The 16,674-nt window shown below is 36.7% G+C and overlaps 1 protein-coding gene across 1 annotated transcript in view; it reads left to right on the forward strand.

Moving 5' to 3' along the window:
* The window catches only part of LOC308624337 (uncharacterized protein), a gene marked incomplete at its 3' end in the record, with an annotated part of 268,953 nt that extends 252,750 nt beyond the window's left edge, over nt 1-16,203 (forward strand). Inside the window, 3 exon segments of the mRNA XM_081247419.1 lie at nt 3,648-3,857; nt 15,787-15,891; nt 16,021-16,203. Coding sequence (XP_081103545.1) covers nt 3,648-3,857; nt 15,787-15,891; nt 16,021-16,203 — 498 coding nt within the window.
* Nucleotides 16,204-16,674: the final 471 nt, after the last annotated feature.

The raw sequence follows: 16,674 nt of genomic DNA on the forward strand, positions 1-16,674 counted from the left end.
GTAGTGTACTATGTGATCAAACACACTACCATGTGGTGTAATCAAAAGTACATTGGCTTTTGGGACTTGCTTGGCAGTCCAGTGGTTAAGACTTCACCTTCCAATGCAGGGAGTATGGGTTTGATCCCTGGTTGGGGAGCTAAGATCCCACATGCCTTGGGGCCAAAAAACCAAAACATAAAACAGAAACAATATTGTAACTAATTCAATAAAGGCTTTAAAAATCGTCCACATCAAAAAATCTTTAAAAGAATAAAAAAGTACATTGGCTTTAGAGTCAGACCAATTTGGGTTCAAATATCAGAGCTGCCTGATTACTTTTGGGGTCTCAAGGGGCTGTTATGATATATATGCCTCTTTGCCCCACCTGAGTGATTTGAGAAAAATTAAGTAAACATAGGAACCAGACTAAAGGAAATAAAAATGTCAGCCTTATGACTAGTAAAGCTGTTTGGACGATGTGTCATTAGATTAGCAGCCAAGTGGGCTTAACTCATCACCCCATAAGGAACGAGCTGGAAGGCAAAGTCGCTCTCGGAAGAGGCCTGCTCTTGTTAAAACCTGACTATGGACTGGCAGAGGATGTGTGTGCTTCCTAGGGATGGCCTGGATATAAAAAAATGAGAGGGAAGGGGCAAGGGAGCTACTCTGATTTCTTGTTCCTAAATCACCAGGGAGGAGAGTAAGAAAAGCTTGTGGGGAAATCGGAGGGGGAGGAGTAAGATTATTTATTAGTAAATAATATAATCATATAACTGTGTCTTTGGGCAAGTTATTTAACAGTACTGAGCCTCAGTTTCCTTGTCTATAAAATGGGAATAGTAATACCAACCTGACAGAGTTGCAACGTAAACAAACAAACAGAAAGTGCGTGTGTGCGTGCATGCGTGTGTGTGTGTGTGTGAACTGCCGACCTTCAGACCTGCCACTCAATGATGCTGATTTACTTTCTAGTCTACCCACCCCTTTTCTTCCTAGACCCTGGTCAGTCAAGGATGTCTCTGGGTAGAAGGCAATTCACTCCTCTCTTTCCTCAGATTAGAGATGGTTGAAAAGGAGAGGAAGAAGGACATGCATATCAAAGAAAATAAGAATTATTTCTAAAAATCTACTCTGCATAGTTTACTGCCCACGTTTTCAAGGTCACTTACCTTCTAAAAGGAATCATCTTCCAAAACAAGAGTTACTCCTTTTCAGAAAAATGTAGACATCTTCATAGTCCTTTAGCATGCAGGTGTTGTCCAGGGGTGCAACATGGGTTTGTTTTATACTGAATTTCCAAGACAGAGAGGCTCCCATCCACCAAGGCTCCCAGCTAACTTTCACCCTACCAAACACTTCGTAGAATGAGCGGAAACCCGATGGCTCTCCAGGACATGGTATGCTTATTCTCATCTCATTTCTTTTGCTCTGCTTTGCCTGAAGTTTATCCTTTTACATCCAAAGGCTGGGAGACATCAGAGACATGTGTAATACCTGGGCTGGAGCTGCGTGTGCAGCCAGGAGCCTTCAGTTCTGATCCTGGCTCCAAGCACAGACTTCTTGAGGGGCCCGAAGGAGCAGCCTGCCATCATCCACCTCCTGATTTTACCTGAGGATGTTGTGGTGTTGCTAAACATCCTCACCAGGCGATCATGCAGATTAAAAATTAATTATATAAATGGATTCATGTCCCCATCGTTGCTCCCACAGTTTTGACATAGCTTAATAAATTCTTCCTTTAGATGTAGTCAGTGCTGTCTTCAAACCTGTCCTGCCTGCTTGCTACGGTCTCATTGCAGTGGCATTCCTGTCCAGTGGGGTCTTGCACCTGTTATCACCTTTGAGGCATCTCTGTCACTCAAAGCTCACATCTAGCTAGCAATCAAACTCTGATGATTCTATCTCAGAAAAAGAAATCATTGACTCTGTCTCTAGTCCAACTGTCACTGCTCAAATGTAGGGTCTCATCGTCTACTTTTGGTGAGATGGTCTCCAATCTGTCATCCTCTGGTCTACCTGGCATTCGCCTTTAGCTCTACTACTCTAAAATACAAGTCAAATCAAACCTGTCTTCTGCCCAGAAACCTCCAATAGCTTCTCCCCTTTATGGATTACATTACAAATACCTTAGCAGAGTATCCTGCATCTTCACAGTACAAATGATGTTTCTAGGCTCACATCCTGGTCCTCACACCTCTCCTTCAGTCAAATCCACTGGACTGTGCATTGGCCCTTGAGCCCACCATGCACTTTTGCATCTCAGTGCTGGACACACCCATGGCCCTTTTCATACCTATTGAAATCCCACTAAGGTTTTGAGACCCAAATCAAGCCTCGTCTCCTCAGTAAGGTTGCTTCTGTGCACTCATCACAATCAACCTTGCTTTAAGTTAAATGTATGCCGATCTCTTACTGTGAATTCCTGGTAGATTGTTAGTTCCCAAAGTTTATATTTTCTCAAAACCCAACGTAGAACGGATCCTCAATAAATGTCTGTTTTTAATTGTATCCAACTTTAATCTTTTCTCTCATTCAAGCTATTTCAAGACATTTATCGCTTCTTTACCTGTTCATCCAGATTTTAATCTTACCTTTTTATTTTCAAAGAAAAAAAATCACTAGCTAGAATCTTGAGAGTTTATTGTCAATTAGAGACCTGAATTAAATAATAATTGGCCAGAACTTTCTATCACATTATTTAAACTTTCCGTATTATTGAGGATTCAACGTACTTGCAAATTATCTTAGAAGGAGTTAACTTTGGAGAATGTGTTTCACATGGACTCTGCCACAATAGATAAATGCCTCCTGACTCAGAAAGAGCCAGTGAAGAAAAAAATCAATGGAATACTTTCCTTTACTTACCTCTGAAATGATTGGAGTATGTGAATATGGAAACTGAAAATTTTAGAAAGCATTTCTGTAGCTCAGCAGTTGCAGGAAAAGATAACAAAGATATCTGGAGACTAGAAGGTTTATCAGCCTCAAAAAAATCTTTACAGCGGTATAATCTAATCTTTCATGGCCAATATTTTAGACAAGCAATAGAACAGTGTTTTTTGAACTCATTCATATTTCAATTAATGTTACTGAAGTCCCCACAAGGTGTGTTGCATTACACAATGAAATCGTCACAAAGACAAAATAGCAGGTAAACACATAAAGTATGCAAAAAGCCTGCCCTGTGCACTTCGGTAAAATGTACCTTTAATTTATCTTGCCCCCTGTTTTGGTGTTGCCAGAGACTTAGCACTTAGCACACCACGAAGAAGCAAAAAAGAGCAAAGATTTACTTTGGATGGTAAAGCACAAACACTCATTCATAAAACCATTCGTAAGCATTTTTTTTTTAATCAACACTGTCATTGCCGCAGCCTGCTTGATCTTCCTACTCTGGGTTAATATGGGAGCCAATTACAGCTTCATCTGTGTAGAATTAACTTTTCGGAGCACACACCGGGGATTTGTCTGCCTTCCTTCACTATTTAGATATATGTCATAAAAATATGCATGGAATGGAGTACAGGCACTGCAGATGGCAGAGAGTTTCAGATTTATTGCAGAATCATTTAAAATTGGTTATGCTCTTGCCAGAAGTTAATTAATTTTTTTCTCTTCTTTTCTGGGGCTGGGGGTGGGGGTGGGGGGCCTCTGTGTCTCACTAGGTGGCAGTGTATGATTATATCTGGAAAAGCCATGGCGGCGTCCAGTCCAGCATCTCCAGCTGTGACCTCCAACAGCAAAATGAAACTTCTGTGTCTGCACTTGGTCCAGGAGATGTTACTTCTCATATAGCTGTGTACACTGCTTATCCCAGTGGGTTCCAAGAGCTGTACCACCATTTTCTTAGGCTCCCTAGTGGTGCCATTGTTGAGGTGAGTATATATGAAAATATTTTAATGCAAATGCTGTGTATGTCGTAGTGTGTGAATGTGAGTGCGTTTATACTTGATTTCAAAGGCTTCAAAACTACTTTGCAAACATATCATAACTGATGCTTCTAGTACCATAGCGGACGTGAAGATGTATTTTAGTGTTTTCCTAAAGAAACGAAAGTACCGCATAAGAAAAAAAAATGTTTCTGAGCTATTGGAAGAAAGGCAGGAAAAAAATCATGTGAAATAATTCAGGATTCTTCTGCCTGCAATAACTTTGACTCGGTCAATAATTGGAAACATCAGCAGATTGATGAAGAAGAAATATCTGAGTCCATAGATACTTCGATGCCACAGGAAAGTACACAGCTCTTTGCTTAGATGATCTCACACAAAATGGATGAGATGGTGCAATTTCATATTTTTTCCATGAGACAAATCTTAAAAAATAAAGGAAAGCCTCCATTCCCTAAATCTTTAAAAACTTTTTAGAGCAATATTTGGCAAAGATCCTGAAGTCATGTTTCCTCCTAGAATGTCAAAGTCTTTAGGTGAGCTGAGTTTGTTAAAAACCATCTCTTACATTGCCTCAAAGTCTCAGAATCCAAACTTCTGAGGGCATGTTGAAACCTGAGGCTGCCATTAGCATCAGAATTGCTGTTGAATAATGAAGTCAGAAAGAGTGTTATTTCCCTTAGTCTCCCTAGTGGTGCCATTATGGTGGGAATGAAGGATGGAGGAGAAGGAGAATTCAGATACGTATCACATTCGATTCCCTGGTCTTGGTGGCATGAAACTCACTTTGCAGTGGCACAATACTACGTTGTTAAGAATTTGCAGAGTAAGAACCTTTCTGTTCGCATCACACTTTCTCTATGGAATTTAGCTATTGCTGTTTCTGTTATGAAGTTGATGAAAGTGTGTCTTCATAAAAGTCCCTTTGAATATAACCTTGAAGAAATTTTTAATTGTTTAGAGCTCCGCCTTGCAGATAGGGTGCTTCCCCTTTCTACAAGCCCAGCCCATGACGGAGTTTGGTACTTGAGTGATTCTCGTGGGCTCTCTACTCAGAGAAGCAGAGATGTGCTAGACGAGGGTCCCCATCATTTCACCTCCATTTTCCCTGATATAAGAGGGGATTGTGTATATTGTAGCAAAGCAGCAGGTAGGTGCATGAGGGCTATATCCCACATAATTCTTTGTGGGCTTGGGTCGTGGGCTGGTATTGGCACTTCTGTGTATGATCTTTTTCAGACTTTGGCAACATTTGCTTTAGAAACCTCTTTGTGGGACAAAACTGCCAGGGCTTAATTTTTTTAATTTACACAAGCGTGTGCTTAAATATGTATGCACACCATGAGCTGAACAAACTGGAGAAGCCAGGATGCCAGGGATACCTGCCCTTCTGCTGCAAAACATCTTGCAGCTTGTAGTCCTTGGGTCCGACTGGGAAGCTGAGGTTCAAGGTGACCTGTTCTCATAAGCAAAGCAATCATCAGGGCTTTAATTCACTCACTCCTGTATGTGCACTAGGGCCTTGATTTAGTCATTTCCCACAACTCTGCCTATATCCTTATCTGTAAAACTGGGTTATAAATACTTATACTACCTGCCTCACAGGTACTTGGGACAGATGAATGTGATAACATTGGCAATGTGTTTTAGTTCTTTTTAAAAAGGGCACAATAAACAGTTCAAACTATTGTGGATCATGCACAATTAAATTCATTCAACTTTTTTTTCAAACGTAGTAACATTATGCTAAAAATAAAATAAAGTAAGTTCTAGAAAGATTGAGAGGTGGGGCAGGAGGTGTTATTGACCCATCTGGTTTTGGTTGCCTGTGTTTTCCACACTGTTGGTTTATATGATGGTGGAAGTGTGTCTGGACCCCTCTAAGCCTGTTCCCAACAGAGATGCTAACAAATACTAAACCAGCGTTCCCCCTTTTCTCAGCAAAGGCACAGGGTCCCCTCCTTCTGCAGTCCGAGTCTAAAGCCTACCCACTTATTTCTTTGTGCTTTATGTTACCTGCTTTGTCCTCTATGAAATCCAGTTTGAAGGGACCTCGCCTCTTTTCACCTTCTCTGACACTTTTTAAGGAGTACTAGATTTTATTCGTTAGCCTTTCTAAACTTGCTTCCAGTATTAAACTGTGTGACCCAGAGGACAGGAACCGTCAAATCATACCAGTCCCAGAGCATATTGAAGACTAGGCAGGTTTTCTTTCAGCCTATTCAACAATCTTCCTACTTTCTTTTATATCTCTCCTGACCCCTAACAGGCACAGTCTGATCTATCACTGGCTTTCTGAGCTATAAAACCTGAAATTGGAATGGATTTGAGACTGGTCTTTTGCAGCTTCAGTGAGAAGTGAAATTCATGTATTATCTTTCCCAAAGATGTATGCATGGTAAAGAAATTTCCAACAACAGCACCTAGATAGATTATACTTTCTGGACTGAAGAAACATCTATTAAACTTTGAAAATTGTAGTTTCTAAGTAGTCACCTAATTGGATTAGAGTTAACTCCTACCTTTGAAGCCCCTATCTCTGTACTAGGCACAAAGCTGTTGCTCAAGAAAATCTATTAATTTGCATTGAATTTCTGGATGCCAAATTTTGCTACTTGATGGTTAATTATGCGCCATGAGACCTTTTCCACTAACACCCTATTATGCGAATTGAGGGCACCTATGCTTAGGAAATGACTCAGATCCATCTAGAGATACCTGTAAGATCCATGCTGTATTTTGATGGGCTATTCTGATAGGGGAAGAAACAGGTAGCTGCCTCTAGGCCTAATTTAATATTTACAAATTATATCTGGCAATAAACATGAAACAAAAATGGGTGAAATTTTGCTTCACCTTTATAACCTGAACTCTATTCTCAGAGGTTTTATGGTGGTTGTAAAATAGAGTACCTAGTGTTCTGAGCTCCTTCTGCATCTAACACAGCTCCAGCTTGTGACGACAGTGATTTCTAAGTCTCTCCTAATTCTGATATGAAAGATAGGTCACGTGTTAACCTTTTCTTTCTTTTTTTTTCTCAAGAAAACCTTAGCAATTTGAGTTTTGAAGCACGTTATCTTCACATTTTTCATTTTTTGTGAAAAGCCATGGTTTTTGGAACAGTATGATCTCTGCACTGAAAAGGTCAGATTCCATCAGGTTGAATTAGAAGTTATATTATTACAAACTATCTTTCCTACGGATTTATGTTCACCACTTTTTTTTTCATCTGGGCCCGTGACCAAGATGACACAGATCTTAGAGTGTCCTACGTATTTAACTTAAAAAATAAAATTCCCTCCACGCTTGTCCAAGATGGTCATTGGTCTGTCAGGAGGTGAAGGCCTCTCTTGAATTATCTTTTTGTCAACCCCTCTGAGGCTGGGGAATGCCATGGACTCTCCGCAGAGGAATACTTTTTAAATTAATTCATGAATTAACTTTATATTGAAGTATAGTTGATTTACAGTATATCGTGTTAATTTCATGTACAGCAGTGATTCAGTTATATATATATACATACACGTATCTATTCTTTTTCAGATTCTTTTCCCATATAGGTTATTACAAAATATCCCTGTGCTGTACAGTAGGTCCTTGTTGGTTGTCTATTTTATATACAGTAGTGCGTACCTGTAATTCTTTGTCTCCATTCCGTAGCTTGAGGTTTTGTTTTTTTTTTTTTTGTAAGTACAAAGTTATTCTAAAGTTTTTAGTGCCACAAAACCTAGAAACCCAGGCAAGACTGGTGCAGACTCATCAAATCACAAATAAGCTTCCCGATCCCAGGGTATCCATCGCAATTAAGAAAGCCCTTGGAGCATTCGTTGGGGCGGAATGGGAAAAAGGTTTCTCTGTCATTAGAGGCGGTGTCGCCTGGTGGTCTGAGCAGAGGAATGGGAGTCAGGAGCTCAGCGATCTAACAGAGGCTCTGTGAGGCCCTGCCGAGCGGCTTCCGGCGAATCTCTCAGCCTCAGGAGGACGGGCTCACCTACTTTGAATCTCCCATCTGAAGAGCTCCTTACCCAGGGCCAGGAGATACACAGCAGGAGGCCTGATTCCTTGTCTGCAAAATGAGAATATTAATACTTGCCTAAATAACAGATTAACCAATTAGTGGTTTTATTAAGTGCTCTGCTGATAGAAAAAGCAGCAGGAGAAGAAAGGTGAAAACAAAACTCGGAACCACAGTTTATGATTAGGTGGGTTTGACTCAACTCCGGATCCTTCTCCCACTCATGGAATTGAGTGACCACGGTTGGGAAGAGCAGGTGCAGAGGGGCTGACCCTCACTTGTATGACCCTCAGCGAGAAGGCAGCAGAGGAAGCTTTATCTTGCAAGCCTGCATGAAGCTTTGAGTAAATGGAGGGAAGAATCGTATTCTGTCCTTGAATCAATGACTTGCACGGCAAAACAGAATACAAATAACTGAGAGTTTTCAGTTTTAACTCTTCTATTGTAACATCTTCCAGCAAAGACTATTTATTGTTATTGGAAATTCCCATATCCATCTGTTACAATGACTAATTTGCAGTGTGTGTGTTTGAGAGAGAGAAATACACAAAAATGTGGAAGGGAAATCAATAGGAAAATACTGAAAACTCTGGGTCTACAGAAGTTATTCATTAAACATGTAAATTGTTGGGAATTCCTCCATCCAGTTTTTCCATTTGCTGAAAGTCATTGTTCATGGGAAGGGGCAAAGCCATCCCTGTGTTTCTCATTGTGCGTAGTTTTACACTGGCCTAAAGAAAATATTAAAATTAACTCATTTTTGCAAATAGAAGAAAGTTCCGTTTTCATTTCCCAAGTGTAGAAAACTTTATATTTTGTGCACAACACCTGCATGAGAAGGTGCAGTAAATCTTTGGGGCACATTTGGGGCACAATTGTCTACATGACACTATTGAAAATATACATTAACATGAAGCAGTAATAGCAGTACTTATGGCTTTGCATAAAATATTGCTAAAAATGTCAAGGACAGGATTGTCTTTTATTTTTGGTTTTCAAATTCAAACTTAACAGCTGTCACTTCAATTGATTTTTAAAAAATAAGTTCCTGATATTATTTTGCCACCTCTTTTCCCGAAGAATGATTGACTGTTGCAGTAAACTGTAGAGGGACATCATTCTGTTGTATCTAAAACATAGACCCCATTTTAAACAACATATTATAAAAAAACAGAATGCAAAAGCAAAGAAGAATTCAATTTTCAGGCTAATATTAGAATATAATGGCACTTATCAAACATTCTCCTATATACTACCATGAAAAGTCTTAAAATAGACACATTTACTAATCATTTAAATATATATTAAGTATATACAGGGATTTATCTTTATTTTAAAATTACTTGACAAAATTATTATTCCCTTATGTATGTGTCAAAATAAGTGATTTTATTTGTCTATAATAATTAGGTCAGTGTGACTTGCTATGACATGGTTTGCCTTTCACAAAACTAAGCTAGATGATTCTCACGGCAGGCTTACTTTATTATTTATATATATAACTGGTAACCTGTAAGAGGAAAATAGCATAGTTTTTTAAAAAATTAGCACACTATAATTTTAGAATAAATACAACAGATTTCAGACACATTTTCAGAAAATGTGCTATTTACTTCTAAAAAGCTATTTTATTATTTGACCTATTTTCATGGGTCAAAAAATAACTGTTAGTGACTAAATTAATTTTAGTAAAACTATGTTTGGTTTCTTTAGAAAATCATGAAGAACTACTTTGATGGTACTTATTACATATTAAGATGTGATTTTAAAACACATTTTAGAGTTACTGCAGCTCTTTTCTAAAATAACTTATTTTGTTCAATCTTGTAAATATTAAATTTCTCCATACTTCATTTGTACGCATAATTTGAGACAATTATTCATTGGTAGTTCCTGTTTTTATAGACCATATATTTTTATTTGCATATATAAGAAAAAGAATAATCACATACATATTTTTGAAAATATTTACTCATAAAATAATTTTCAGCATCTTAGATTTCCTTTGACTCTCCAAATAATTGAACTTATGAAAGTTGTAGAAAAGATTTGTTCTATTATTGCATTTATATGTCTATCAGAAATAATACATATTCATAGGATATATTGGAGAAGAAAAATTTCTTGGGATTCTAAGTCATAGGAAATGTTTTCAAAGGTATATTAAGTATAAAGAAGCAGTTTAAAAAATAAGCCTTGACATACTAACTGAAACATATGGTTAAATATCTAATATAAAAATTATAGAGGTGAAAAATTAAATCTTTATTGCATGGTCAATAAAGAATGAATGTTTTACGTTGAGTAAAAATATGTTCACTTTTACTTCTGTATATTTTTTTCTTATTGAATTGGAATTTGGAAACCATAACTTGAAAGGTGACCCTCTAAATGTGAAAAATATTTTTATGCTTCTTTTTATTTCTTAATCTTAAGTTACTATAAACTAGGAAAATTTTTGAGTTTTTTGCATTATAAATATATCTATTTTTTCCCAGCTTTATTAAGGAATGATTGACATACATCACTGCATAAACTTAAGGTATAAAAACATTGTGGTTTGATTTACATGTATTGTGAAATGATTAACGTAATAGGTTCAATGTTCATCATCTCATACAGATACAACAAAATGAAAATAACAAAATTCTCTTTGTGATGAGAGCTCTTAGGATCTACTCTCTTAACAACTTTCTTATATGTCACACAGCAGTGTTAACTACAGTCATCGTGCTCTACATTTTCTCTCTAGTATTTATTTATCTTATAACTGGAAGTTTGTACCTTTTATTTGAAATATATTTTAAAGCCATTCATCCAACAGTCAGTACTTGAGCATTTCAGAATATGCCATGATACTACTTATCACTGATTTTTATCTTGATTCCATTTGACAAGGATGCCTAACACTGATTTCTTAAAAAGTCAAAGATAATTCACTCGTGAACAAAGCAAAATAAGCCAGAAAATCCTAAACATAATGATTTTTCCTTCTATTTATGTACAGAAATATCATGAAAATATTTTGGTGCATTTTGTAATTGTATCAATATTAAGAACTATCTAGAAATGAATTGATTTCTTCTAAGAATCCATAGATAGAGAAGTAGTTTTTTACTTTTCAGTTTATGGAACAAGTTCTTCTATAATGACCTGAAATAATTATTTAATAATAATATGATTAAACAATGTAAAAAACAGTTGCTTAGTGTCAATTATTTTTACATATTTGTATCCTATAAATTATTTTAATCACATTTACATTTAATAAAACATTGACATAAAAGCATATAAGTTTATTTTATGTGCAAAATCACATATAGTATGCCGAGTGACACTTAAAAGGCATGAAAGAGTAACACTAGCTTATTTTCTGAAACAATCTTGACACTGATGCTAAATTACAACTCAGAAACATCTAGCGTTTTTACCTTTATGAGAAACAGCTTTTTACATATTTAACATAGTTCCAGGGAAAATAAACTGGAATTATGTATAAAGATACACGCACTGTAACCAACGGGCGTTTATATTCCCCTGTAGAATACTTAACGATGATTTCATTGCCATTTTGTGTCATTTTCAAAAGGATATAAAATGCAGCCAGTAAACAAACTAGACTTTAGATTTAAGGTGACAGCTGCTCCTTCAGAAGCAATATTCAGATATTTAATCTTAAGAACATTGAATATTCTTTATTTAACAACCAAGTAAAGTATAAATGAAAGGACTGCATACTTTGGCTTATTATTTTCACAGCAGTGGTGATCAACATGGCCACCACTGCTAATACGCCATCATCACTAAATCCCAGAGAATTCATCCGTCAGCCCTTATTTAACTGTTTCAGGAAATTAACATCCGTGCTCTACTTTTTCAAAATGCAAAACTTCCTTTCTCTAAAATAATGCTGATTCAACCTATTATTTACTCTGTCATATTGTTTCTAGTTATATATATATATATTTTTTGAAATCTACAATTGTAATCTAATTGTAAGACTCTTTACCCCTAGTTTGGATTCCTGTAGTTCAGGTACAGAGATCTGAATTCTGTTGAAGGAAAAATTTATTTCGCTATGGAGCCATAATGAGTTTAACTAAGCCTCCAAATATTGCTGTCAGTGAATTAGTGCTATGCATACGTGAGTCCTCTGTTAAGTTGGCAAATTAAAACAAAATCTGTCCGAATGTTGTATCTGTTTTATCATTCCTCCTCCTCAGCCTCCTTACCATTTTTATAACGGCCTCTCACTAAAACCTTATCAATGGGGGTGGGATAGGGAGGGTGGGAGGGAGGCAGATGCAAGAGGGAGGGGGTATGGAGACATATGTATATGTATAACTGATTCACCTTGTTATACAGCAGAAACTAACACACCATTGTAAAGCAATTATACTCCAATAAAGATGTAAAAAAATAAAAATAATCTGTTAGCTTGGGAAGTATTTGTAATAAAGATATACTTTAAAAATAAAGGAACAAAAAAATAAGGTAATTTTGAACTTAGAGGGAGAAAACATTCTATAAGAACAAAAAAAGAAAAACCTTATCAATGTGTGTTTTGGGGAGCTGCGTATGACCCATTCTACCAGATAGATTGCAAATAAAGTCAACTCCATTTTTCTAAATAGACACTTGAGGGTATATCTACCCTTATTAGCAGTCAATTAGCTATCTCTTTCTTAAGGCCTGTTTTAACACAATTTCTAAGAAATCCAGGGACTTCTTTATACCAAAGAAGTCCAGTCCTGTTTCAAGCACAAGGCAGAAAGAGTTCACATATGTTGACTCCATGTCCATGGGTGTTTCTGTTCACCACCAGCTCCATACATCCACACAGCCAGAAGGACCCTTGTCTGTCTCTGCAGAAATCCTTTGCCGGTCACAGTGCCTAGCGATAGCCACAGAGACGTCCCAAGCTTGCACTCTATTTGTTCACATTCATAGATCTGTAACACTGCGCTGGTGGGGACATGAGTGGCTAACCAAGTTCACGGTGGTTTTTGCCTCATCCACATAGTGTGCCAGACCTAGTTTTCCCCAAAAAAAGTTGATTGTGAGAGGATTTTTTTTTTTACACCATTTTTAAAATTTCTTTTATGAGTGGGTAAACTTTGGAGTTTCTTTCTTGGACATTTTCATTGATGTTCCTTATTATTTCTTGAAGCTAGATTCTGACAGTGGAATTACTAGGCCAAAGAATCTGATAATTTAAAAGGATAGATATTTATGAGCATATTTCTTATACACATAAATATATATCTCCAAATTGCCCTCCAGAAAAGGAGGACAAACAGAAAGCCACCACTGCAGTGAATGGGAAGTTTGCCCAACATTTTGATAATCTTTTTGGCTATAGCTAAACAAACTATGCTCTCTGTAACTTAAAGAGATAGTGTTAGGTTTGAAATATGAGGTCACATGGATATCGTAGTTCACTGTCATTTTCTGCCTTTGAAAAATGCTGCAAGACTAGGTTGTGTTTTATTTTCAAAGCACGGCACATTTAAATACAAGCTTATTGTGAGATTTTAGTTGTTTGCAATATTTACTTTCTAGCAACGTTTATTCCCAGTAATCAGTGAAACTCATAAAATAAGTTTGATTATAATATTATGAGCTTATTCTTCTAGCACAAATCACTTGAAATATGTGACTCTAAATAGATAGAGTAATTGGAAAGTGAACCGTCTTGCACAACAATTAACTAAGAAGTGACAAGTAAGTTTCATTAGTGATTATGATTAAGGCTAGTTATATTTTTATTCCCTCTTTCCCAAACCTTTCAAGCTGAAGTATATTTGTTAATTTGATGTATATTCATATAGAAGTACAGATCATTTTATACAAGTATATTTTTGATACATTATGGTGGCAGCTGTGATGGGGGCAAGGGGAACAGTTTAAAATTTAGGAGCTATTTTAGAAAACCAGTACATCCCAGAAGGCTACATGCTGTTAGTACATGGTCCTGTGCATCAGGGTAAAGAAATGCTTCCAGATAATTAGTCCAGATGATAACTGGGGAAGTGCCTAGAATCCTGAGCAAATCAAACCACTCTTGCTCTCATGTCCCTTCTTGCTCACACCATACGGACATTTTAAAGAATTCCTGTTAATAAAGACATACTACTGAGTAAGGAAACATCCCAATAATCCATTTCCTAGAGGGTAAAGTGGCGATGGAAGTTGTTATTCTGATTCAAATTCTCAATAACAAAGAAAGATTGTGAATGGCAGGACACTTAGGGGAAAGTGACTTTGTCATTCTGGAATTCTTAATTCTGGTGAAGGCTGAATGCCACCCCACTTGATATTAGGAAGGTGCATTTCAGAAATTTCAAGAACAGTTGGCATGCTCCACCACATGAGGATCTAAATGGTAAGGTATCACAAGAGGCATGGACAAAGCTCTAGAATTGCAACTCTGAGTTACACTTTTAGATAGTCTTGATAAGAAAGAAGACTGAATAAATGCTGTTGTGGTATAGAATGTTTCTCAATAAACTTAGGTTTTAAAAAGATCATATACTAAGAAAAGCAAAGAAAGATATATCATGAAATTAAAAAAAAAAAAAAAAAGAGAGAGAGATGTCTAAGAACAATGACCGGGAGGGAATTCCCTGGCGGTCCAGTGGTTAAGATTCAGCTCTCTTACTGCCAGGGCCTGGGTTCCATCCCTGGTCGGGGAACTAAGATCCTGCAAGTTTCACAGCACAGCCAAAAAAAAAAAAAAAGCTCTAATAAAAATAAAAGAAGAAGAAGAATGACAGGGAAGCAATAATGGAAAAGTACGACACAATTTTAGATAACAGTGGGTGGAGTGGACTCTAAGAAAACCTGACAAGAAAGATTCAACAAAAGGAGAAATCAAGGTGTCCAAAGATAGCTATTTTTCTCAACATTATTTAGTTGTATATGTCAAATATCTATTTCTGCTTAATCACAAAACGTTTTTTATTAACCCGCATAAGTAGGAATTACAGTAGATGTCTTCTTTCTTACCAGAGAAATGTATTCAGTTTGCCAGCGTAGATGTAGATGTGGGTCCCTGCCTTTCTCGTTGGGGTGGCCTTCAGTTCAAGAGACTATAAGTTCTGGGGAAAACAGTCCTTCAGCAGAATTCTTGGAAATGTTACATACCTTCAAGATGTAGGAGGCCAGATGAAGTCAGTGAAATTGATGATTCTTATAAACAGCCCAAAATAAACCCAAACTTTGTGTGACAAGTGAAACAGGATGTTGGTATAGTTGCTAGTTGTGCTCAAAGATAATTAGTCTTGTATATACAGAAAGCTTCTCTTGGGACAATGAGTTCCTTCTAAAAGGAATGCTGTCCTGTGTTTTCCCCTGATATTTTTGTTTTCTATCCATTTCATCACACAAAAGTTATTAAATGCAAAAAAGAAAATCCCAGTCTTGTATTTTGTTTTGACATTTTTTGGTTTCTGTAAGATTAGGATAATTCACTTTTCACATGTGTTTAAATTGCTAATTACGACTCTGTGTTCTGTATTACTAAATATTATACAAATGCTTATTTATATTTTTGGTGTATTATTAAATTATTGTTAAAGTCAGAAAGAAATGGGAGATATATGTACACATATAGCTGATTCACTTTGTTATACAGCAGAAACTAACACACCATTGTAAAGCAATTATACTCCAATAAAGATGTAAAAAAAGAAGAAGAAAGAAATGGAACCAAACCATAAAACCTAAATTGAAAACTCCTATTAAAATGTGGAATTAGGTTAACTATAATGGCATTTCAGGTCATTTCCAAGCTGTAATTTTTTTTCAGGGGAAAAATCACAGGTTTTGCTCATTCTGCCTAAATATTTCTTTGAAGTGTGGTAAGTTAACATGTGCCATTTTGTCACCATTTTTCAGGTGTTTGGTGCTATCAGTGGCTTAAAGTTTATCCCCAGTGAAGTGGCCACAGCTATTCAGGAGCATCTAAGTGAAATGGACAGTACACTGGAAGACTCCTTAGATGTTAAATCAAGAGGATTGAAAAGAATCCATTAAAATAAAAAGGTATTTTCCCCTGATTAAATATTTTACTCATTGCTGTACCTGAGTGCCTCAACTTAGAAGTGCTTCTTCCTTCTTGCTTTCTTAAAGGTCCACAGTGGTGCACAAGTCATGGTGAGAACACTAAGTTCAACTTCCTTTTCAATCTACGGCCTTATAATATGTCCTTTACCAGAAGTCAGTAACCAGTATTGGAAACAACAGCTGGACATCACGATTGTCCCAGATATGTTTTCAGAGAACACAGACTCCTGCTCATCTTCATTAGTTTAGAAAGAGCTACTTGGCTCCTGTGACATATGAAGGGAGATAGAATATCATTTTTTACACTCTCCCACAGCAGTACTCTTTCCTTTGGAGGGAATAAGGGGAATGGCTAGAAGATGATATAACCAAGCCTAAATAAATCCCTTTTCCCCTTCACTTAGCATAAAATTTCACATTTTTTTTCTAGAAGAAATTTCAAGGAAAAAATGGAAAAATTACATAACAATAAAAAAAATCAAGTCACTTAAATTAGGTGTTTTACAGCACAAATGCTTTGTATTCTAAGATATCAACAAACAGCCCCAAACTGGCTGGCTCACATTAGGGCTCCCCTCATCCACCTCAGCTCTTTCTAAAAGGACCAAAGTAGCAAAGCCCCCTTGCCAGTTCTTTAGATTATTCCTTTTTGTCTTTACTCCCTTGCTTTCCTTTTTTCAACTGAAGGTTTGGAATAGGACTTAGGATCACAAGTGGACA

This window comes from Mesoplodon bidens (assembly GCF_964165515.1).
Source record: "Mesoplodon bidens genome assembly, chromosome: 10".
Lineage (NCBI taxonomy): Eukaryota > Metazoa > Chordata > Mammalia > Artiodactyla > Ziphiidae > Mesoplodon > Mesoplodon bidens.